The sequence below is a fragment of the Dermacentor albipictus genome, unplaced genomic scaffold (assembly GCF_038994185.2).
Source record: "Dermacentor albipictus isolate Rhodes 1998 colony unplaced genomic scaffold, USDA_Dalb.pri_finalv2 scaffold_14, whole genome shotgun sequence".
In the NCBI taxonomy this organism is placed as follows: domain Eukaryota; kingdom Metazoa; phylum Arthropoda; class Arachnida; order Ixodida; family Ixodidae; genus Dermacentor; species Dermacentor albipictus.
In genome coordinates this window covers 2,365,515-2,389,604 of record NW_027225568.1, presented here as the reverse complement: position 1 = coordinate 2,389,604, position 24,090 = coordinate 2,365,515, and the positions used below count along the sequence as shown (strand labels likewise).

General features: G+C 45.0%; 1 protein-coding gene across 1 annotated transcript in view; it reads left to right on the top strand.

Moving 5' to 3' along the window:
• LOC135914755 (cytochrome P450 3A41-like) overlaps nt 1-24,090 on the top strand; it is a 52,327-nt gene that overhangs the window by 26,418 nt on the left and 1,819 nt on the right. Inside the window, exons 7-9 of the mRNA XM_070528775.1 lie at nt 5,767-5,897; nt 8,939-9,035; nt 22,680-22,817. Coding sequence (XP_070384876.1) covers nt 5,767-5,897; nt 8,939-9,035; nt 22,680-22,750 — 299 coding nt within the window. The 3' untranslated portion in view covers nt 22,751-22,817. The remainder of the gene's footprint in view (nt 1-5,766; nt 5,898-8,938; nt 9,036-22,679; nt 22,818-24,090) is intronic.

Sequence of the window (24,090 nt, the reverse complement as noted above, 5' to 3'; positions counted from 1 at the left end):
TCGTACCATCGACAGGTACATCGTGCAGTGCTAGAACATCGATTTTGATGTACGATATCCATATTAAATAAGGAATTCAGAAATAGACAACGTTGACTTTTAGGGTTATTACTGCTAGTTTCGACACTGGTCTCTCGTTGTTTATACTTTTGAGCGCGCATATAATTCGTGTGTTCAATGCAAAATAGCTACATAAACATTCGTGGATGAGAGTTCTTTCTGTCAGCATACTTGCTTCTCACGGCAGCACTGTACCAGATTAATGAGACCCGAGCGAGACAGCTTTTCACGCAACTTTGTGGAACAACCCAAATCTTCTTTTCCGCTTCGCATAAAGCTTGTGAAATATTCCTGGAAAATTAACTAATGTGTCAGTGTAACAGCACATGTAAGTCCACAGGCCTGTGTGCCACATCCTACCAAAAAAAAAAAACGGATACGCAGCCATTCCCGCAGATGGTATGATTTTGATCAGCGGCCGATTTTGAGGAGGCCGGTAGGGCGTTGCTGGTGCCGCGTCGTCACGGCACATTTATAACTATTCGCCACGTCGACTTTAATACCGGTGTGGGTGCCATCAGCATTGCCGGCTTCAGAGAAGCGCGATTGAATACCGCGCAAGAGAAAAGTACAGTGTACACCACCGATGCGAAAACATACAATTTTAAAGCACCGCGACGGAAAGCGCTTCTGTTGCGACTTCGGAACTCTTGGCCATCGCGACCGAATGTTTCTGCTGCGATGTCAGAATTGGTGTCGTAACGTCGGAGTCGCTGTCAGGATATAAAGCTGTTGTTGCGACTTCAGAACTCTTGTTGTCGCGACAGAATGCTTCTGTTGCGAAATCAGAATTTCTGTCGTAACGTCAGAAATGTCTCCCAATTAAGAAATGTCAGCAACTTCTGTCGTACAACAGAATTTCTGTAGTTGCGACAGGAATTCCTTTTGTCTTTTTCAACCGGGCACTACAGAAGCTTGTCGCATCACACAATTTCAGTGCACTTCTGTTGTCATCATTGGGTACATGCTGCGGCGATAGGTTTCCGTTGTGGAACAGTTCTCTGTAGTACAACAGAAGTTTGTCCATTACTTCAGGAACACTTCTGTTATGACAACTGGGGGCCTGTTGCAATGATAGGTTTCTGTCGTACAACAACATTTTTCTGTAGTACAACAGAAGTTGGTCGCATTACTTCAGGAACACTTCTGTTGTGACAATTGGGGGCCTGTTGCCACAATAGGTTTCTGTAGTATTTCAACAGCTCTCTGTAGCACTACAGAAGTTTTTCGGGTTACTTCAGGAACACTTCTGTTGTGCCAATTGCGGGCCTGTTGCCACAATACGTTTCTGTAGTATTTCAACAGCTCTCTGTTGCACTACAGAAGTTTTTCGGGTTACTTCAGGAACATTTATTTTGGGACAACAGGGTGCCTGTAGTGATGACAAATTTTTCTGTAGTACTACAAAAATCTGTTGTAGAGCTTCAGCTTTCTGTTGTAACAACAGACATACAACAAACTGTACTTCTGTAGTAGCAACAACAAATGTCTGTTGTACATCAGAAAAGTCTGTCGCTCCATCAGGAATCTGTAGTTACTACAGAAAAATCCTGTTGTACAACAGAAATTTCTGTAGTACTGAACACAACCTCTGTTGTCATTTTCAACTGGGAAGCGGGAAAATTTCGCCACTAAATGAGGACCTCAGCGTACGAGGAAATTTAAACTCGTTTTCAGCTTGCTTCGGCGCTCCCAAAGCAGCCGACGCGGCCGCTATGTCCACGTGATCCCTCCTAGCACGTCACGCCGACGGTGGTGCCAGCTTTTCCAGTGGTGGAGCTCGAGGCCAATACAGTCGTCACACCACAATACAGTGAAGGCACTCTTGAAATTTTCACGTTCGAGTGGCCTATTGGAGAGACTGTTTTCCTCATGGACATTCACCACCTTCCCTACCTTTTTTCGTTTCTTTGCTTTTTCTTTCCGATGTTTTTTTTTTCGTCTTTCATTTCCCCTTACTCTTCCCCCAGTGCAGAGTAGCAAACCAGAATCTTATCCAGTTAACCTCCCTGCCTTTCCCATTCCGTTTATCTCTCTTAGATAGATAGATAGATAGATAGATAGATAGATAGATAGATAGATAGATAGATAGATAGATAGATAGATAGATAGATAGATAGATAGATAGATAGATAGATAGATAGATAGATAGATAGATAGATAGATAGATAGATAGATTCAACACGCCTGAAGTAGGCAAACAATTCTAATCGCAAACAAAACAAAATTCGGTGCCTTTCCACTCTGTGAAGAATGATGACCAGCGAAGCTGTGTATGTGGGCCCCTTAATGGCGAACTGCACCACCGCCGCGACTCCGCCCGGCACTGCACTATCTTCGGAATCGACCCACGTATGTGGAATGCTTAACGCCTGCTTCACCTCCGCCGAGGGTCGGGGCGGAATTGCACTATCTCTGGGATCGCCCAACGTATGGGGAGTTTTTGCTTACCACGCCAACAACGACACCTAAATTTCTTTGGAGGGTAGAGGTATACAACTTCGCTATAAAAAGTTCACTTGCTAGGCTTCATAATGGTTTCCAAATAATTAAAGAAACCTACCGGACAGGCCGCCATTGGAATCTGAACCTGGCAACGTTTAACGTTAGAACGTTATCTAGTGAGGCGAGTCTAGCAGTGTTATTGGAGGAATGAGAGGGTACTAAATGGAATATAATAGGGCTCAGTGAGGTTAGGAGGACAAAAGAAGCATATACATTGCTAAAAAGCGGGCACGTAGTGTGCTACCGGGGCTTAGCGGAGAGACGAGAACTAGGAGTCGGATTCCTGATTAATAAGGAAATAGCTGGTAACATACAGGAATTATATAGCATTAACGAGAGGGTGGCAGGTCTTGTTGTGAAACTTAATAAGAAGTACAAATTGAAGGTGGTACAAGTCTATGCCCCTACATGCAGTCATGATGACCAGGAAGTCGAAAGCTTTTATGAAGACGTGGAATCGGCGATGGATAAAGTCAAAACAAAATACACCATACTGATGGGCGACTTCAATGCCAGGGTAGGCAAGAAGCAGGCTGGAGACAAGTCAGTGGGGGAATATAGCATAGGCTCTAGGAATAGCAGAGGAGAGTTATTAGTAGAGTTTGCAGAACAGAGTAATATGCGGATAACGAATACCTTTTTCCGCAAGCGGGTTAGTCGAAAGTGGATGTGGAGGAGCCCGAATGGTGAAACTAGAAATGAAATCGACTTCATACTCTGCGCGAACCCTGGCATCATAAAAGATGTAGACGTGCTCGGCAAGGTACGCTGCAGTGACCATAGGATGGTAAGAACTCGAATTAGCCTAGACTTGAGGAGGGAACGGAAGAAACTGGTACACAAGAAGCCAATCAATGAGTTAGCGGTAAGAGGGAAGCTAGAGGAATTCCGGATCAAGCTACAGAACAGGTATTCAGTTTTAACTCAGGAAGAGGACCTTAGTGTTGAAGCAATGAACGACAATCTCATGGGCATCATTAAGGAGTGCGCAATAGAAGTCGGTGGTAACGCCGTTAGACAGGAAACCAGTAAGCTATCGCAGGAGACAAAAGATCTGATCAAGAAACGCCAATGTAAGAAAGCCTCTAACCCTACAGCTAGAATAGAACTGGCAGAACTTTCTAAGTTAATCAACAAGCGCAAGACAGCGGACATCAGGAACTATATATTGATAGAATTGAACAGGCTCTCAGGAACGGAGGAAGCCTAAAAACAGTGAAGAAGAAACTAGGAATAGGCAAGAATCAGATGTGTGCGTTGAGAGACAAAGCCGGCAATATCGTTACTAATGTGGATGAGATAGTTGAAGTGGCTGAGGAGTTGTACAGAGATTTATATAGTACCAGTGGCACCCACGACGAGCGTGGAAGAGAGAATAGCCTAGAGGAATTCGAAATCCCGCAGGTAACGCCAGAAGAAGTAAAGAAAGCCTTAGGAGCTATGCAGAGGGGGAAGCCAGCTGGGGAGGATCAGCTAACAGCAGATTTGTTGTAGGATGGTAGTCAGATTGTTCTAGAGAAACTGGCCACCCTGTATACGCAATGCCTCATAACCTCGAGCGTACCGGAATCTTGGAAGAACGCTAACATAATCCTAATCCATAAGAAAGGGGACGCCAAAGACTTGAAAAATTATAGACCAATCAGCTTACTGCCCGTTGCCTACAAAGTATTTACTAAGGTAATCGCAAATAGAATAAGGAACACCTTAGACTTCTGTCAACCAAAGGACCAGGCAGGATTCCGTAAAGGCTACTCAACAATAGACCATATTCACACTATCAATCAGGTGATAGAAAAATATGCAGAATATAACCAACCCTTTTATATAGCTTTCATTGATTAAGAGAAAGCGTTTGATTCAGTCGAAACCTCAGCAGTCATGGAGGCATTACGGAATCAGGGTGTAGATGAGCCATATGTAAAAATACTGGAAGATATCTGTTGCGGCTCGACAGCCACCGTAGTCCTCCACAAATAACGCAACAAAATCCCAATAAGGAAAGGCGTCAGACAGGGAGATACGATCTCTCCAATGCTATTCACCGCATGTTTACAGGAGGTATTCAGAGACCTAAAGTGGGAAGAATGGGGGATAAAAGTTGATGGAGAATACCTTAGCAACTTGCGATTCGCTGATGATATTGCCTTGCTTAGTAACTCAGGAGACCAATTGCAATGCATGCTCACTGACCTGGAGAGGCAAAGCAGAAGGGTGGGTCTGAAAATTAATCTGCAGAAAACTAAAGTAATGTTTAAGAATCTCGGAAGAGAACAGCAGTTTACGATAGGTAGCGAGGCACTGGAAGTGGTAAGGGAATACATCTACTTAGGGCAGGTAGTGACCACGGATCCGGATCATGACACTGAAATAACCAGAAGAATAAGAATGGGCTGGGGGTGCGTTTGGCAGGCATTCTCAAATCATGAACGGCAGGTTGCCACTATCCCTCAAAAGGAAAGTGTATAACAGCTGTGTGTTACCAGTACTCACATATGGAGCAGAAACGTGGAGGCTTACGAAAAGGGTTCTGCTTAAATTGAGGACGACGCAACGAGCTATGGAAAGAAGAATGATCGGTGTAACGTTAAGGGATAAGAAAAGAGCAGATTGGGTGAGGCAACAAACGCGGGTAAATGACATCTTGGTTGAAATCAAGAAAAAGAAATGGGCATGGGCCGGACATGTAATGAGGAGGGAAGATAACCGATGGTCATTAAGGGTTACGGACTGGATTCCAAGGGAAGGGAAGCGGAGCAGGGGGCGGCAGAAAGTTAGGTGGGCGGATGACATTAAGACGTTTGCAGGGACAACATGGCCACAATTAGTACATGACCGGGGTAGTTGGAGAAATACGAGAGAGGCCTTTGCCCAGCAGTGGGCGTAACTAGGCTGATGATGATGATGATGACCGGACGTAGTTCAGTGGAAAAAACTGCATATTAAACGCGACCAGGTAATGCTGAATGTATTGCTGTCAGAAGCCCGTTTTTTTTTTCAAGCTCTAAATCACTGCTTTCGCGACATCCATAACATTTTAGAATATTGCAGTCATGTGAGCCCAAGCGGTCGCCACATACATGAACAGCAGACCCATTTATTTTCTTCAAGAATATGTTAAATAAATCTCTGAATGTTCTTAATATTCATTAGTCTCGGAAAATTTGTTGCCGTCAAGGAATGTTATGTGCCATGTTTCAGAGAACTGCTACCACTGGCCTTGGCTTTTGAAATTGCCTGTGAAGCTCATGGGCCTAATTTATGCCAACCCCATCGCAGACATGAGGAAGAAGGCGGAAGAGATCATCCAATACCGTCGTAAAAATCCAGAGGTTTGTGATACACCTCTTGTTTTGCACATCTTGTTGAAAAGTGTGGAGTGAGGAAAGGGGAGCCGTGACGGAAAGGCTTGTTATATGGTACTGTCACAAAGCCCGTGATAAGTTGCTTGTGAAACGGGGACATTTGGTGCCTTATATCAAGAAAAACACCCTAATTCATATCAACTTGCTGCCGGGAATCAAGAACTTGGTGTGATTGCTCACGAATAACTTTAGAGCGTCGGTGGCTATAGCGGCTTTATTTCAAAGACAAACAGCATGTCGCTCGCTGTAAAGCAAGGAGATAGCGGCTACTGCCATTAATGGGTTGTTTTATAAATGAACGGCGTCGAATCTTCCATGATTTGTATCGATGATCGTGTATTGGTTATTCACGTCACGTCCGGTGAATTTCGAGAAGACAATAACCTGCACAGGCAGTTTCCAACAAAAAAAAGTGAAGAAAATATACTAGGGCAGGAACTTATCAATTGAAGATTGTCATATCGTGCGTAGCATTCTTTGGAATCATTTCTTATGAAGCTTATACTCTACCCATGAAACAAGGACTGGCTTATTTTAACAATAGTTTGGGCCATAGAGGAGGAGCAGGAGGAGTAGATGTTAATGAAGTAAAAGGGGGAGAGGTCGGCATGGAGAGCGTGTCTTTAGACTGCTACTCATCACTGGGGAAACGGGAAGTCGGAATTACAGGGAAAGGGAGGTGGCTGGTTTATATTTTATGGTACAATGAGCTACTTATATATACGTTGTCCAATACGCGGATGCGCGCTGTAGACACAATACACGCAACAGTGATCTTGTCCACACAAAAACTTATCGCGCAAACACATCTCGCACTGTCTGCACATCACACAGGCTCTAGATGCGATCGTCTAAACCAGTCTCACGTAAGAAGTTCAAAAGTGTCTTTATCGCACGTTGGGCGTGGTCAACTCTTCTCCACGCGCAATTATATCTTCCGAAAAGGGGCGGGAGTCCAAGCAGTCAACACAAGACTTAAGTGTTGTTCGCGCGACCGCATATGAGAGAGCACGCAATGTACGTGAGCTATTGTCTCGAGAGTGTGACAGACGCTAGTCAGGGTGCCGTCCTTGTCCAATCTTGTGAAGGTATCGATGAGTGTACGCCACACCGAGCCGTAATCTATGGATTAGTGTTTCCCGGCCTCTCCGCAACCGAAGTGTAACCTGGATTCGCAAAGCACAGTAAAGTCTATGGAGGCACTCTTGCTAGTGTTCGAGGTTGTCCAATTGTCGCGCCATTAGATTTCAATGTAGTTATGGAGCAAGGCGTCGATGTTATACCGTGAAAAATGAATTTGTATAATGTCGCCATCAGTATGCGCCTTTTTCGCTTCCGTGTCACCTTGTTCAATTCCAGCTATTCCACAATGGCTAGGAATTCACTAAAAGCACGATGGTATGCCCGGGTTGGGGCGCCTCAGAAAGCAGAGACATGATATCATTAACCAGACGACTATATGCGGTGCTGTGATTCATATAATTGCTGATGAGTTGCAGTGCTGCTTTTGACTCACAAACACTGTCCTTTTTTCGAGGCCGTAGAGCTTCCTACAATATTTATTACAGAGAACTCGACTGGTGCTGTGATAGTTCAGACGCCATGGGAATGATGGTTAGTACAATCATGGATTTTTCCGATATACGTGCTTGTGGCTTCACACGTTCTTGTGGATTTGTTTATTTAGCTTTATCTGCCTTCAATGTCTTAAATTTCTAAACAATCTTTAGTTGTAAAAAAGAAAAAAGAACTCTATGAACACGCATCATCGCTACTAATTGCAGTAGTTCAGCCTGTGAGGTGACTAAATCGAAACGCGCTTAGCGCATCAATGGGCTCGCTAGCCCGCAAGAATATTGTAAGTGACTTCTCTGTCACTTGTCGATGCATGCGTCCGTGGCGTAGTGGTTTCAACATCGGGCCTGGGCACTGGATGTGTTGTGTTCGAATCCTGCTATCGGACAATATTGATGGCGGTAAATTATTTATAAGTATTTATAAGAAAGTATATTGTATAAAATGATGAGCGTACAAAGTCACGAAGCCGTTTGAAGCCAGAAGGGCGAAGTTTAGGCAAATCCATGTGTTAACCATCATTCCCATGCTGGCTGAACCAAGCCGTTCGCAGGTCTCGTAGACACCAGCGCCAGGGTTTCCTATGGTCGAAACATTTATGGTTTGAGCTTCGGGTGCATGCGTATCGTCACTTGGCTGCTTTCTCACAGAATATTGCGCTGGGGGCTCGTGCGCCCACAAGCAGGTGGCGGTAGGCGTGGAAAAATTCCTCTAATTACAGGAAGTCACCTATTCAAACCTAGATGGCGCTACTGGTTTTTCGAGACACTAAACTGAAGGGCCAACAGAATGGAGAAGAAAATGAACCCGGGCAACTAGCCAAAATAATGCTACGCATTAAAAGAGCAGGAAATGTGGTACCAAATGGTTTCAATTGCAGGACCTTTCACTATATTTCTGCATGTTGGACAAGCCCGTTGGACTAGAACGTGTTTGCTGCTAACCATAAGAGACATGGATGTAACAGATTTGTCATTCTTGGAAATTCATCGGAAGTCAAATTAAAGGGTAAAGTTTAACGGGTTAAGATATGCTAAAAGCCTGCCTCATTGATCCGCTTCATTTGATTTTCGGTCACGTATTAATGCCCGCGCGTTCACTCATGATTTGACACCTCTACCAGCCACCTGTACAACTCGCCTTGCAACGTTGACAGTCCAAATCTCCAAATAACTCAGCATGCAGTAGCATTTACTTGCTAATTATCAGGTTACAGTGAGCGCAAGCCAAAATATTGCACTGGTTAATATATCATTGCTACAAACAGGAAGATCATTTATGTACCTATGTTATGTCCATTTGTATAATAAAAGAGAAATTACATTTCACTGGAGAAATGTACGCGGTTGGTAAGATTATTCCTGGAGGTCTAGCAGAAGCTTTAGACCTTGCGGTCACCTAATTTGTCTGCTGGTTACATATTTATTTTCCAGGTGAAAGTACCAGACATGGCTCAGATGCTTCTTGATGGTCTTCTCCGCGCAGAACGTTCGGATGCGGAAAAATGCTTGGCCAAAGCAGAGAGTACAGGTACAATATAGACTTAATGGGGTTTTTTCCGGAGTCGTTGAATTAGTAAAGACGGATAACAGCATCTGTTGATCTTAAATACAAAAAAAAGATACGCTCTCATTTAGCAAATAAATACGGGAGAATACGGGAAAATCAGAGTTCGTTTGTATAAGATTATTTGTGTCTGCCAAATCCTTGGAAAGACTGTTCAAGCATGAGCTCATTAAATGAGACGCGTACTTACATATTTTATATAGAAGTTTCTATTTTCTAAACACCGCGTTCTTTGGGGCGTATCTCGCTTGGTGAATATCTTACCTCTCCGAAAGCAGTTACAGGAATCGTCAGTTACGAACTGGCTTGAAGGATTCCCCCTCCAGCCCTGAAAAACATTCGGAAATCGCACGCTTCAGAAACTACAGCTAACTGCATCCTCTTTTGTCATCTCATTTGTCTGTATTTTCGGTGAGGCTTTCTTTGTAAGCTATGTGAGTAAATGGCGGTGGTGGCGCAGACTGTCGTGCCAAAAACAGCTTTTCTCGCTCATACATGACAGCAGGTGGAAGGTACCAATGTTTAATTTCGAAAGTGGCCCCAAAGGCTCTTGTCCCTGCGAATATTTTACTGTGGAAATATCTCCATGAATGTCCAAAAAATCAAAAATGATAATAAATTTCGCAGGGGCAACGAGTCTGAATACAATAAACTTCTATCAGAGAACCCTGCACAAAACAGTAATTGTCGACGAATATTTTGCTGCAACACATTCAAAAGTTTTGAAGTGAGCTGGTCAAAGTGCGAGACTATCAAGCGTGGAAAGCAGGTTGCACGGGCTGCATACTCATAACTGGCGCAGTGGCAAAAACTAACTCTAAATGTCCGAAATAATGTCCACAACACGAGCTAATCAGTGCATATCTGGAGTGGTTACTGTTTCGGAGTGCCCTTTAAGTATACAAAAGGCTGAGACAAGTACGTTTTCAAAGCCGTCGTCTCTTGAAAGTTATCTCATTGCGAATCCCGTGACTCGCGCCTGCGTAAAATAACTAGAGGCATGCGAATATTCAAATTTTCTGAAACAATGGAGTAATGATTGCGATTTGAATAGCATTCAATTCGGGCAAAAAAGCATTCAAACTTCTCGCATATTCGTTGCTGTTCAAATAAAAGTGATAACAACCCTTAGTGGAGTCGCAATGGAGGCAGACTGATGCAAGTGAAAGCTGGAAATAATTGTGGCGCATGAGATTATTTTTGTTGTGCAAAAGCAAACCTTAGCGAACGCACACCACTGATAACTTCGGCTCAGTGTTTTGCAGTCCTTAATTAGGAATGTTTAGTTTGTTGTGCAGCTTCAATACGAATTGTCCCGCCCATTTGTCCGGAGTAGTTTATTATTGGACATGTCTCACCCTGTTTCTCCCCTTTAAATCACTGTGCACTTCTTTAGTATCAGGCTTCTCTCCTTCAACAAACTCAACAATCTACATGCATCTGGTGGAGTACAGCTTCCTTGTTTCATTTCTGTTATTTTTAATTGTGCGCCCGTTAGCAGAAAGCAATTGTTTCTCAATTACAAAGTTTTCAATTAACCGGACATGCCAAGTAGTCTGTTTCATTTAGAGAACAGACTCCACACAAACTTTGCATTTCACAAGGATGAAAAAACACTCGATATTCGACTCGATGTTCCAAGACCATTTGTCTCGAATATTCTTCTTCTATTCTATTCGACAATTTCTCGATTCGAACACCCCTAAAGATAACGTTTACTTCTTCTGTAACCTTAGTATTTACTTTCTCTCCGTAGCTCCTCTGCCTCGCGAAACTCTGAACGAGCTGTCCACAAACTGCATGACAATTTTCGTTGGCGGGTGAGTTTCAATAATTGCCAAATGAGACCGAAGAAAAAAATTAACGCACCCATTCTATTGTGCTTTTTTTGAGCGCTGATATGATACGACACGACTGGTGTTGACCTACTGGTTTTACGTATGGGAAGACATCCAGATATCCAAGAGAAAATGCGCCGTGAGGTTCTTCAAGCTTTCGAAAAAGAGGTGGGTTTCTGTTGCACCATTTGAAATAAAATATACAGATTTGATTGCCACGGACGAACGCCTAAGCGACACACTTGCGCGAAAAAAGTTTTCACAATCCACGCTCACTTTGCTTAACCTTGTACCTTGATATTCTTTGCTCTTGATCGAAAATTCGTTATTTGAGCCGCCGAACAGGAGCTGACGATCCTACATATCTATCAGCGCTTCCCGCAGCTATTACAGTGTTTGTTACGATTCCATATCTTACATTTTAGACCAAGTCACTCGTTGTTATATTTCCCCTAATACCCAAATATTCGCAGCATAAATCAGAATCGTGCCTAAGAAATATGCCCATCGTGTTCATTCCTTTGTCATGCTTTGGTCATGGTACAGCACGACGTAACCTAGGAAAAGGAGTCGAACCAACTGTCATAGGTTTGAAGCCAAGCGTTCCAAGCCAAATATGCTGCAACCAACGGCCACAGCTTTGTGAAGAAGCCGGAATTGAGATTAGGCCAATTAGCCTGATTGAGTAATTATGTGCAAACACATAATCACAAGGTGTCATGGTACACCACGCGGCAACATAAAGTTCCAAATGATGAGCCGCCCTTCAGTGCCTGCATTATAGCTTGAGATGTAACACGAAATGAGTGCAACTCGACAGCTTTCATTGTAGCAATCTTGTATTGAATAAATCTGCTGTTTTTATGGTGTCATTAAACTACAACCATGGCGCAATTTGTATTATATATCTACGGGTATAGCAGAATTATTGCCCAAATTTTCGCCGTCACTAGTTTAGTTCGGAAATAGGGAGCCGCATGGAGCGTGAAGATATTTAATTGCATTGCACTACGTAACGAAGAATGCTTTTATGAATCAAACTATTTTATATAACTTCAATCACTATTCAAAATAAGCCTAAGTGCAATTTTGACAAATGACCGCAATAATGATGATGATGATGATTCTATGCACGATGGTTGGGGCCCCTACTCCAGGGCCCCACTGGCACGATCGCCTCGCTCCAGACCAAATGCCTCTACTTTTTTCTCCATGTTTCTTGCGATCTCTGTTACTTTCCTTGCATTCATTTTTAGAAATTTTGATGCTGTTGGTTTATGTTTTGCATTAGTATCTCACAAATGTTAGGGTTACACGTTCGTGATTGCTACCCAGACTATTTTTTCATGTTCGTTTAGCATTATTGAATCTTTTCGTTCGTAGACCATTTCTGAGACTAAGACGTAGTCGATACATGACTGCCTGCTTCCACGCTCTCATGTTACCTGTCCACGACACTTATTCTCCCTTTTAATTGATATAAGGTTCTGTTCATCGCATTGATCCAGCACTACCTAACCGTTGTAATCCGTATGTCCGTCTAACTCCTTCATGTACGCCTTCATATCACCTGCTAAAACAACGTGTCCAGTGAACTAGTTAATATCGCTTCTATTGTGTTCAATCAATCCCTCATTTTTATTTCTGCTTTCACTACCTGTCTGTAGGTGAGATTTCCCATGTGCCGATGATGTATAAATGCTCCTTACATGCCAATATTTCCTTTCGCTCTTCGTACCTCCCCTAATTAGCATGCCTACACCTCCGCCTTTCCTTGACCTGGTCAATCTATTGCACCCATCCTATATTAGATTGCCAATAACGGGTGCAGGCTCCAAGTCGAGTTGAAACAAAACTTTGTTTTGGTGCGCCATCTCGTACTGAGATGACAATTTAGCTTCCTCGATCCACGGTTGCTTTTATTTGGTCGCTTTTAGAAAATTTGTCGCACGGCTGCTTGCACGGCGGCTTGGTTACTTGGATGATGTTTAGTGTCATGCACTGACTTCGCAGTTAATTGAAATCAGCACACCGTGGATATATCTGGATTTATATTTCTTAGTGAAGGTAATACAAGACACTGCATTGCATAATGCTCATTTAGGTCTCGTGCTAGCGCCATTTACTTTCGAAAGAAGTCTTATATATATTTGAACTGTTTTCTTTATTTCTTTAGGGCGAACACCTGTCTGTGTACACTCTTAAAGAACTTCCGTACACAAACCAAGTAATTTCTGAGACAATGCGAATGTATCCGCCAATATTAACGTAAGTATACTTGACTAGTTTGGTTTATGCTTATATTTAGTACCGCTTTCCCAGCAGTATATCAGGTTTATCCCAACTGTTCTCGGTGCGCTAGGCCCTACAGCACAAAGAGCTGCCAGGCCACTTTATTGAAATGTCCAAAATTCAGTGGGCCCTTCCATAAATCTTTGAATGGCTGCCATTTGAATCGCAAGGAATTGGCAATATTGATGAAAATGGTCAGAAACCATCTATCTTACATAGAAACGGCCATGCCTATTAATTAGTGCTCCAATGTGGACTCGTTGGTGTGGTATCTTGGATTAAGATTGTAGCGCATATGGACGAGGAGGCGAGAAGGGACACGAAAGTGAGACACGGCGCTTACTTTGCGTACGATGGAGATAAGTTCTGGCTTGCTCTGCGTAGTTTCCATGGTGAATTTTTGTTGCAAGTGCCAAGACATATCGTACGCCACCCGTTAGGCTCATGCCTTCAGAAACATGAAGTCTTCCACTCACAGTTAGGCGGTCATTATTTGTATAAGCTCTTAGCTGCCGCAGCTGAAGCTGGCACAAGTTCTTAGTTCTCTGATAATATAGCCGCAAGGATAGGATAGGAATAAAGTTTATTTGTCCAACAAATACTTGCGCATTTGAAACTTGGCCACTAATGGCTCTCGGGTGTGTTGTATATATGCGTCCAGATAAGCCCTGTAAAGTCGACCTTGTCTCAGCCACTCTCCTTGCAGAATCTTGGGCACCTTTCTTCCATGTCCAATTGAAGTAATGAATCCCACAAACAGCATCCTGACACTCTCCGGTAGAATATTCGTGCGTAAAAAGAAGATTATAGAACGTGCTTTATTTCTAGTTCAACGGGCCCTATCCTACACGTACTTCGGGACACATGTGGTACCGTTGCCCTCATCACCGCAGCAGCATTCAGAGCCTGTTCTATAAGCTTCTGTTTACCCACGAAATGCCAGGGTTCTGTTTGGTGGATTTATTCCAGCAATTAGACATGGAAGAAGGGTTCTCAAGATCCTGCGTGCAGTGGCTGTGATAGCGTCGATTTTAAAGGGCGCATGTGGGTGCACAATGGCAATGCACCTTCGAACCATCGTTGGCCAAGTGTGAAGACCACAGATATTTGCGCCTAGTTGATCAGAGAACTGAGCACCTATGGCAACTTCAGCTATCATACAAATCAGATCATAGAATAAGATCATACAAATAAGGACCGCCAAACTCTGACCGGAAGTCTTCACCTTCCTGATGGCATCAGCCTAACGGATGGCACAAGACATGTCTTGGAACTGGAACATAAATTTGCCACGGAATTTACGCGGACAAAGCCATAACTTCTCCCCATTCTACGCAAAGTTAGCGCCGTGTCTATGTACTTGGCGTGCCTTCTTGTGTCCTCCGCTATATGCGCTACAATACTACTCCAAGTCTGTTAAGCCACGATGATCCCGTCTCCACCTCCCTTCAAGAACATCCAAAGCCTCTGCACAACGCGACCAATTACCATCAGCACAACGCTTCTGTCGACCAGGCATTCGAGTCTAAGGACAAAGAAGATGTGAACAAAATGACAGCTGACGCTTGGCTTCAGCTCTTGAGGCTTCATTTTCCAACTGAATGACAACGCGCTTGGACTGTATTAGGCATAATGTCTGCTCCTCGTAAACCGACAGATAATATCAGCAAATGAAGTCATTGCTTATCTCACTGGTATATGCTCTTCGCGTGCTACTGCACAAGCTGCAGACACTGACAACTTAAAGTGCATTTCAACTACTGTATGCCCTCAATTGAGTTCTCGCAAGTCTTCAGGAGGCCAGGCTTGAGAGCCTCTATAGCGATCGTATTGGCAGGTGGCCTGATGTACTATGATGAGCAATATGAGCTGCACCACGCGAACGCCTGACAAATAGCCTCGAAACATAGCTGGAGCGATACGCGGATGCCACTGCTGAAAACAAAGGGGAAAGGTGGATTCCCTTCCGCCAGCTGTTGACACTTCCTGGACCTTCCCGCCTGCATTTGTCGAAAACGGTAGCTTAAGCCATTTCACTGGCCGCCGACAGCTGTTAAGGCGGTTATATGTTGCAGTGACTTACAGCGAGTCATTTTTTTTCTGTCATCCTTTTTTAATTTTTTTCTTTGTGCAACGAACTGTCTGACGGGACTTTAAGATCTCGACTCGTATTTTCAGCCGATCCTTCCATTTCATAAGCCCAAAACGCCTTGTGCAGTCAGGAAATGTTTATTTTAAGCACAAATGCTTTTACCTCTCGTTGTCGGCGACCTTCAAGAGACCTTGAGCCAAAGACATGAGCCGTGCCGTTGTCAGATTGGAAGAGGACTTGGCACCCGGAGTGGCCGCGTTCATGAGCTTTCATGTACTCATCAACACAGCATCATTCGATACAATGACCCCGGCCCGCCCCCTCTACCCGGGTTGACTGGGCGAGGGGCTTTGATTCGGGCCAACGGTCCTTCCCGGACAGGGGGCTGTTGTGGTGTAGCACAACTGAGGAACTGCGCTCAACACGCAAACAGCCATGTCGGTCTTACAGGACACAACCCTGACTGACCCTCCGACTGCCTTGACGCAAACAGGCCAAGGCATACAGCCACGGAGAGCACCAAAGCCATCCGCGGGGCAGCGCGACCATCCAACGGTGCGCCACCACCGGTTCCGGCTCTGGGTTCTGCTGAGCCAAACAAAACCCCCTAGATCGACTGGCACACACAGCCGAGTCGAGCGAGCGTATGAGCATGCATCATAGCTTAATGGATAGCTTTCCACCTGGCTCATCGAAAATCACGGTAGGACGAGCCCCCACTTCAAGAAACTTCTTCTCCTCCAAGCGGTGCCGCTCCCAGGTGCGGTGGAACCAGTCCTCCTTCCGTGCTTTTGCGTTATATGGGAACTCAAACCAGATCATCCAGGCAACCAGTCAAAACTACAGAAAATGTGGTTTCTGACCCTCAACCCCTTGCACAGGAACACATTACATACGCTAGTAACTGCCCGAACAAGTTGCAAAAAGTATTGCTTCCCAGTTATTCCTAATGGTTGTTCACAATGTCACTAAACTGTAACTTCTAGTACGCTGAAATTTTATTCGTCATTTCCAATAGTGACGTTTAAAAGGCAGATACAGAGCATCATATACTCGATTGTCATCTTTTGGTGCTGAGGCAGCGTTGCCTGGGGCCGAATCTTATAACGGTTCGGTTGGAGAACCGTTCCTTTGGCCTCACCTGATTGGCCAAAATTTTGATTACGTCACAGGTCGTCAGAGGCAGCGGGGCGGTATCGCGATTTTCGAATACGTCACGCATCTGTCAATCATCTTCAAAGCGAACCGGTCGTAAGAACCGGCGAAGGGGTAGTCCGCTTTGGGTTCCGTTGCTGTGGCTTGGCTGTTGGCTTGCGACCCTGGCCGCGCGCGCCGGTCGCGCGTCCCCGGAGACACGCAGGCGTCGCGCGCGCGTTGGTTGCTTCGGAGGCTCGTCGTCTGCTTGGCGTTCCTCTTTCGGTGTCAACCACGGCTGGAAGCGCGATACGCGTTCGAAGTGACGGATAATGAGTTGCACCGCCCTTGCTGGCTTTCTAAGTAAACCTTTTGCAGGCTACGCTATCAAATGTAGGGGACTCAGGTGCAAGCGTACGAGTGGCCATTCCACGCAGAGGAAGGAATATTGCGCGCTGCGGTTCATTGCCACTGGCCTGCAGCTCCCAGAGCTCAGTCGGACGCGAAGCATTCGTCGGAATTGCCTAGATCTCTGCTGCCGACATTGTCCACAAAGTTGCTCTCGTAATTACTGTGTTGGCCCGTTGAAGGGCTGGGTCAGCTTTCCCGTGACCTCAGCTTCAAAGTAAATGCCAAGGAGACATTTGCATGGTGAGATCGAATTCCCAGTGCTATCGCCAATGTCAATAGCTCGCAGATCGCCGTTCAGCAGTCAGAAGGGTTCAACCTAGGCTGGTTCAGCACTTCCATCGTTCGGCTGATAAAACTATATAGTCAGGACGGGAAGATATTGTGGAGATCTCTTATTTGGCTGCCGTTTTTTGTCTGGTTCGGGAGTGCCGCACTTTGTTACTCAATTTTACGGCACAGCGCGCACCGTCAGCACCACACTATTCGATTTGACTTCACGCAGGCAATGCAGGGCCCGTGTATCGTAATGTTCGATTTCAAGTTCCATTGCTTTTATCACGCGACGCGCCGTGGGGCTTATCGCAGGGACAGCGGCAGCGCGGCGGCGAGCGAGTCATGTCCGAGCCGATGACGAAGGGCGAAAAAAGATGGAAAATTGATATAGTCGGCTAGTAAAGGTGTCCCTAAGAAACAGTTCACCGTTTTGTCGCGCTCGCTACTTGAGAAGTGCCGGCAGTGCGTTGCTGTTGCGTGCATCCTGCGAGCTCCTGGTAGCAGACGACATAGCGCTGCGCTCTGCCAACTCATTTACGCTTGCGATACCGCCTGTCGGCTGAGAATAAAAAAGAATGACATTAATAAATTACTTCTGCATTGCGTAAACGCCCGGCACCACAAGATTACACTTCAAAACTTGGCGAATAATATTTAATTTATATCTTACGTTTATTTAGCAAGCGGAAACATTCTGCAATTCCTCGATTAGCTCGTCATATAATGACGTACACTTCAGAGGTGGCACCCTCTCATCTATTGGTCGCGTCCTCCCCATCTTCCACCGCCGGCTTGGGAGTGGCGCATCTAGTGACGTAAGCGGCGAAGCGAACGGTTCGTATTCCGAACCGTTATAAGATTCGGCCCCTGCTCAACGCCGGCGGTCCGCCGTTTCCGCGGCTCGAGAGATGGCGCCACGCTGCGTGACCAAGCCGGCAGCGTCCTGCGCTCTGCGGATGGCTGTTTGGCCGAGACGACACCTGCAGTGAGGTTCAGTTCAAACAAGATTCTGTGCTGCGGTGTGGCGCGCTTTGGTGGGGTGTGCCGTTGCGAACATGTACTATACCCATACTAAGACGCTGGCTAGTATCATCTCCAATCTTATTTTCCGGTAGCCATTTCATGCTCACATCTACTCTTTATTACGGGAGAGCCATAATTTTTTTCCATATGAATGCTCCTTCCCTGTTTTTTGTGCATTCATCCAATGTTGTGGCAATGTTGTGGCAACGCAGTAGCAGTAGTTCCCGTACGAAGCTGCAACGGCTGGCATCAGTTGAAAAAAATTAAATTACAAACATGTGTTATTTTTGTATTGAGACCGTATGGGAAAACTGCTTGTAGAGGCGAAACGTACGGAAGCGGTGAACGCCCAAGGTTACGAACAAAGACATTTGTCTTTTGCAAACATGCTGTAGAAAACGCCTGACTCACCCGAAACAATACCACACATAAAATATGACGAAAATATCCGGTTTACCAGCATTCCCATATTCCCGGGCCTTATTTCCTGTTATTTAGGAGCACAAATACATAGACGACAGCACCTCTTCGGCTCAACTTGGCGTTAGCAGACGCCATATCATGCCATGTACACACAAAGGTGGCCAGAACAGAGGCTGCCAGCCAGACTACGCTAAACGCTCGGGGAGTACCTTCTACACGCACTCAAGACAAATGCGTTGGTGCAAACAAAGCTTGTTTGCATTCGCTCAGACGACGGAATTATTTAGATAAGAGTTCCTGGTTTTTGAACTACTCTGTGTTAGGTGTTGCATGTTCTGACGACGCCAGCAACACACTCCCGTGTTATCACTCTTGGCAATCGCTCATCGCGTTTTGGACAAGCGTGAGTACCGAAATAATGTATATGTTGTTGGGGGAAGGGAGCAAATAAAAAGCGTCCCAAAGTTGCCCCCGCAAGATTCAGTCAAGGTGAAACTAAGCAAGGGTCAACTAACCGCGCCACAGCGGCCGACCTGTCTTTGGTTAACTGTGTCACAACGCCCTGTGCAGCTAGCATGCCCAAAAAGTACCGAAATAGTTGCAGTAATGTTAGGGTCCATACATAGCTGGGTAAACATGTCCCAGTATGATTCAGTACACGCCTAACTAACTGTGCCACAGTGGCCTAGCTGTCATTCGCTAACTGCGTCACAACGCTCGGTGCCATGCCTTAAGTCTCATTTGCTTGAAATGCAGCTCAGACTGTCAAACAAGTATTCAGCGCAGACTGTCATACAAATATTCTCAACTTGCCAGAGTCCAAACCCGCAGGAATGTAGTGTCGAAGTGCAGAAGGAACGCAAAAATACGCCGAGAGCTGAAGAGACCAGAGCTGCATCGAAAAAAAAGACAAAAGGCACGTCGAACAGCCAAACGCTCACATTTGCAGCCGGCCTTGCTCGCTTCGGTGGTGGGAGCTGGCGCATGCATCTGGGGCGTCATTGACTTGTCGCTTGGTAACTGAAAAAGAATAAGTCGCAATGCATAGCTCATTTATACGCAACATGTTTCAGTTTCAGCAGGAAAGTATTAAAAAAATTAAACAGTGGCTGTTAACTTCATTTCACGTTATTATTTATCTGATGCTCGCGTTAGCTAACGGCAGATGTGAATACCATCGCGATTTATTTTCTGTTGCCAGTTTTCGGCGAATGTGTGCTCTTGTTGAATTTCTTCTTCTGTTGTGGCACCTTCGACAGCGGGGCGGTGGCGTTCAAAGCAATGACGACGGGAGAACAGAATCAAAAGGAAAATATTGATGGGTAAACTGTGGTAAACTTTTAGAAACATCTAAAAGAGGTAATACGCAGCGCAATATTGTTCTCGTGACAAGCTGTCCTTTGAAGACTGTCGACAGGATTGTCAAAACCTACCGAAACGATGGACGCATAAACGATGCGCCGCGCCAGAGACACATGTCTCTGGCGCGGCGATGGAAGTGCACCGCGATAACAAAGGTCACTGCAGCAAGTTAAGACGTGCAACTCCAGCAGTTATGTTACAGTTGTGTTGCTGTGCACGTTCACATTCCTGGCTATTTAGTCATCTACTGGCGAAGCAGCGCAAAATAAAGCACCCCCCCCCCAAAAAAAATAAAGGTGTCTTTCGTGCTTGTTTTTTCTTCCGCTGCTTCGCCGATCAAACATGTGTTCAGTATGTTCCATTCACTTTCCATTTTTTTTTCGAGGCTTCAACAATTTTAATGTCTTACAAAGTAGCCGATCTTAAATCTTTGTCTATTTCATAGTTTGGCGCAACGAGAACGGTCGACTGCAATGCCCGGTCCACGTGTAGTGCTTGCGTTGACAGCGAGTAAGAACGCGCCATTGCGTTGGTGTTCGCCGTCAACGCGAAGCACACAGAGTCATCTACCACATGCTACCATAGCTGCGCAGCACTAGAGAGGAAAACATATCCCCCCCCCCCCAAAAAAAAAGAAAAGACTGAGTCACTGAGAGGAGGACTAGTCCGCGTGTTTGCTTTCGGTGCCCAAGCTCCGGAGCCGTCACACCTGCGGAGGTGAAGGCACGATTTGCATGGAACACGAAGCTCTTTCAAATGAGCGCTTGCTTTATTCATTTTTAAACAACTCGACAAAGGCAAAGCAGCGTAGCAAATGTGCGTACCGTTTTCTACAAACCGAGCACATCAACACTTACCGCTGCTCATTGTCTGAGGCCGCGATGAAAACTGAGGGAAGTGAACAGTGTCAACAGCTTCAGTAACGTTTGAGTAACTGTTCGTGCACTTAGGAAAGCAAACTGTTTATCCGGGTTTGGTTCCACGTGGGAGTTCGGCGACACAAAAGATACGAAAGGAATGAATAAAGGTAAAATCAGACATCCACCCGTTCGTAGCAATTGCTACAAAGGAAACCCATACGGTCCGTATGGGTTTCCTTTGTAGCAGTTGCTACGAACGGGTATATGTCTGACTTTCCCTTTATTCATTACTTCTCTCCACCTTGCGGGTTTCCGCAAAACTGCTACGTCAAAAGATACGAAACAACAAAACATAATCAACAAGCGTAGAAGGCGGCTACGACGGCTGCGCTCGGCCTATCCGTCATATGCCGTTAATTCGCGGCGCCGCCACATGAAGGCGCCACCGGTCCAAACTCACGCCGCGCCCGATGCCCGTTTTTCTTATAGCAGCAAACGCTACGAAGAAATTATGCGACGTTGTACCGGCTTCATGATCGCCCAAGTTAATCAGCCTTTAACATCTCTTCGCTCGAGTGCGAATGCCATCGTAGTTTTGATATACCCCATGTGACATAGCCATGGGTACATACGATTGCATTACACGGTAGTCATGCTGGCGTCGCAATGTTTTTGTCTCGCTTACGTTCGTCCGCTATCTGTGCAGAAACCAACAATTGCCATACCGTCAGCTAAAGTTGAACGGCATGCTTAGAAATCATGCGGTTGCCGCCGTACGATCGTCTTCAATGTGGTCGTCGTCTTGCTGCTGGACCAGTTCCAGTTCGACCGCAACCCACAAACACAACTAATTTTTTTACGCAAATCGTTGACCCACCTGCGGTTGACCCGTGCGATGCCAACCCACAAACACAAGTGATTTACACAAATCATTGACCCACCTGTGGTTGACCCGTGCGATCGCGACCCACAAACACAACTTACTAATTTAAACAAATCGTTGACCCACCTAGTTTCGCTTTGCAGGACTCCAAACAATGATGGATAGCCCTGTACCTGCAATATGCTTGGCATAATGATTGCCACAGTGCGTGGGATCTGCAGAATCTTCTTGCTTCTTTATAATACTCAGTCTCTGGTGTTTATTCTTTGATGTATGGAATAGCCCTACGTTGGCCCATTTTCCTGGATGAAGCAAGAACAACAACAACCTTATAACTTAATTTGGGTCCCTAAGCTTGCTTCTCCCTACGTCTTCACTGCAAAGCGTTCTATGATCCAGTGAAGATGTAGTACACTGCTTGGAAGGTGGACTGATTATCGGAGCGTCACGAGGATCGGGGCGGCGGTAATGACACTCAGCCCATTACTGGGTCCGCTACAGACTCTCAATAATAGCGTGTTCCGAACGAACACATTCACACGTTTTCGAGCACAAAACTGCTGTTTACAGCTGTAAAACAAGAAAAAAGAAGAGGCAATCTACTTTTTCGACTTCTTGGCTAATGTTCAATTCGCATCTGAGTGTAAGACTCGTTGTTGGCTGTCTTATGATGCAAAACCCCTTGGGAAGATACTTATTACTTGCATCCGCAACAATGGTAATTTTGTTCATAAATATTTGTAGAGCAGCTGAACAGTGAAGAAAATGAAAATTCCGTTGATGTAAAACGTCCATGAGGTAACACATCGCTTCAGTCATGCATCTTTATACATAATCTTTGCCGTTTTCCATTGTTCCAGTCGCTTGCTGGTTCATTTTCTTTTTATTTTTACTGTCCATTTTCAGTATTCGCAAAGTATGCTCTATTATATTAGAAGTTGCAATGAGAATTTTCTTGTATGCACCTAATACTGTTTCTATGCAGTTTGACCCTATTGCCCTTGCACCTCTTTCCAGACAATCACGGTGTGCCGACGAAGACCATCGGTGCGGCAAGTACCTTATCAAAAAAGGAACTTCCGTGGTAGTCCCCACGTACCATATCCACCATGATCCTAGACACTGGGAAGAACCTGAAAAATTTAAGCCAGAAAGGTAAGTGACGTATGCTATCGCGTACACCTTCAACATAATCGAGAGAGTGAATCGGCTTTTGTGGATTCTACCAGCTATCAATACCGAGGGATACTCAAAACTTCCAAAAAACCTAGATTACTGCAAGAGAACGTATCTATCTTTAGAACGGCTGGAAGGTCAGCAAGTTCGTAGGCATTCACGTTATTCAAAGGCAGGCGTGCCAATACAGAGACAAACTATAGTAGCGAAAAGGACAACACTACAGCCCCTACGTTAGTGTCGCCCTTATTGTTCTTTTAGGGCTAGTGTGGCTGCTTGGTACGCCTACATTTCAGTAACATGGACGTATCTATCAGAGTGCTGTTCTATGATGTCTTCCTTGTCTGTGGTGTTCTAAACAAACAGATTACAGAGAAATTTGTAACGCATTCTATAACACTGAAATCACACCAAGATGTTGTAAATGTTCAACTGTAACAATTATTTCTCCCTTCATTCAACCGAACGAAACGCTGTAGTAGAATTTTGCGTTAGTGCAACTTCAAACCAAAGCACAGCAAAACTATTAACACAGAAGGAAGCAAATTTGAAACTTCAAGCCACTGTTGATAATCGAAAAAAGGGCATGTTCTATAGGTACAACAAGCTGAAATCTGTTCAGCATATATTCGGTTAATAATGTGGCCTCTCTGTTTCGCAGCTCTGTTGTAGGCAGCCTGAGATAACAGAGCAATCCAAGAAACTTACACCGCGCTGTTTCAGATGGTATACCATCTGCAAAGTACACATATTTAGAAGGGCTACCTTACGACGTCGGTTGTCGAGGACTACTAATTTGGCAACGCTTGCACCATGCTGTATGGGCATCACAGTATTTGTGAATAACCTACAACGAGGTTCTGTGCGCGCATGGGCTACACCTGTTGGCATGAGAGATCATCAAAATCCGTCATGCACGTTAACGAAAATGCTGCAAGCTAATGCTTTCATAATTTATGGCTAGGCAGCAATCACTGTGCGCCGATGTCAAAAAAGCTCATCCTTGCTTGGTCATGGTTGAAGCTACTTTACGTGCTCTAGTCACGGTGACCGTGTCGCACCACGAAAGAACTTCTGCAACTGTTTTTGAGCTTTTTGCTGTTTTGTACTAACGATTCGGAGGTAATTTTGAACACTTCAAGCTGACATGTTCTATTATTTATTATATCTAATCTTGATCGCTAACTCAGTTTTAGATCACGCCTTATTTATGCCTCGTAGTCTTAAGACCGTTTAAGTTTGGAGATTCAGC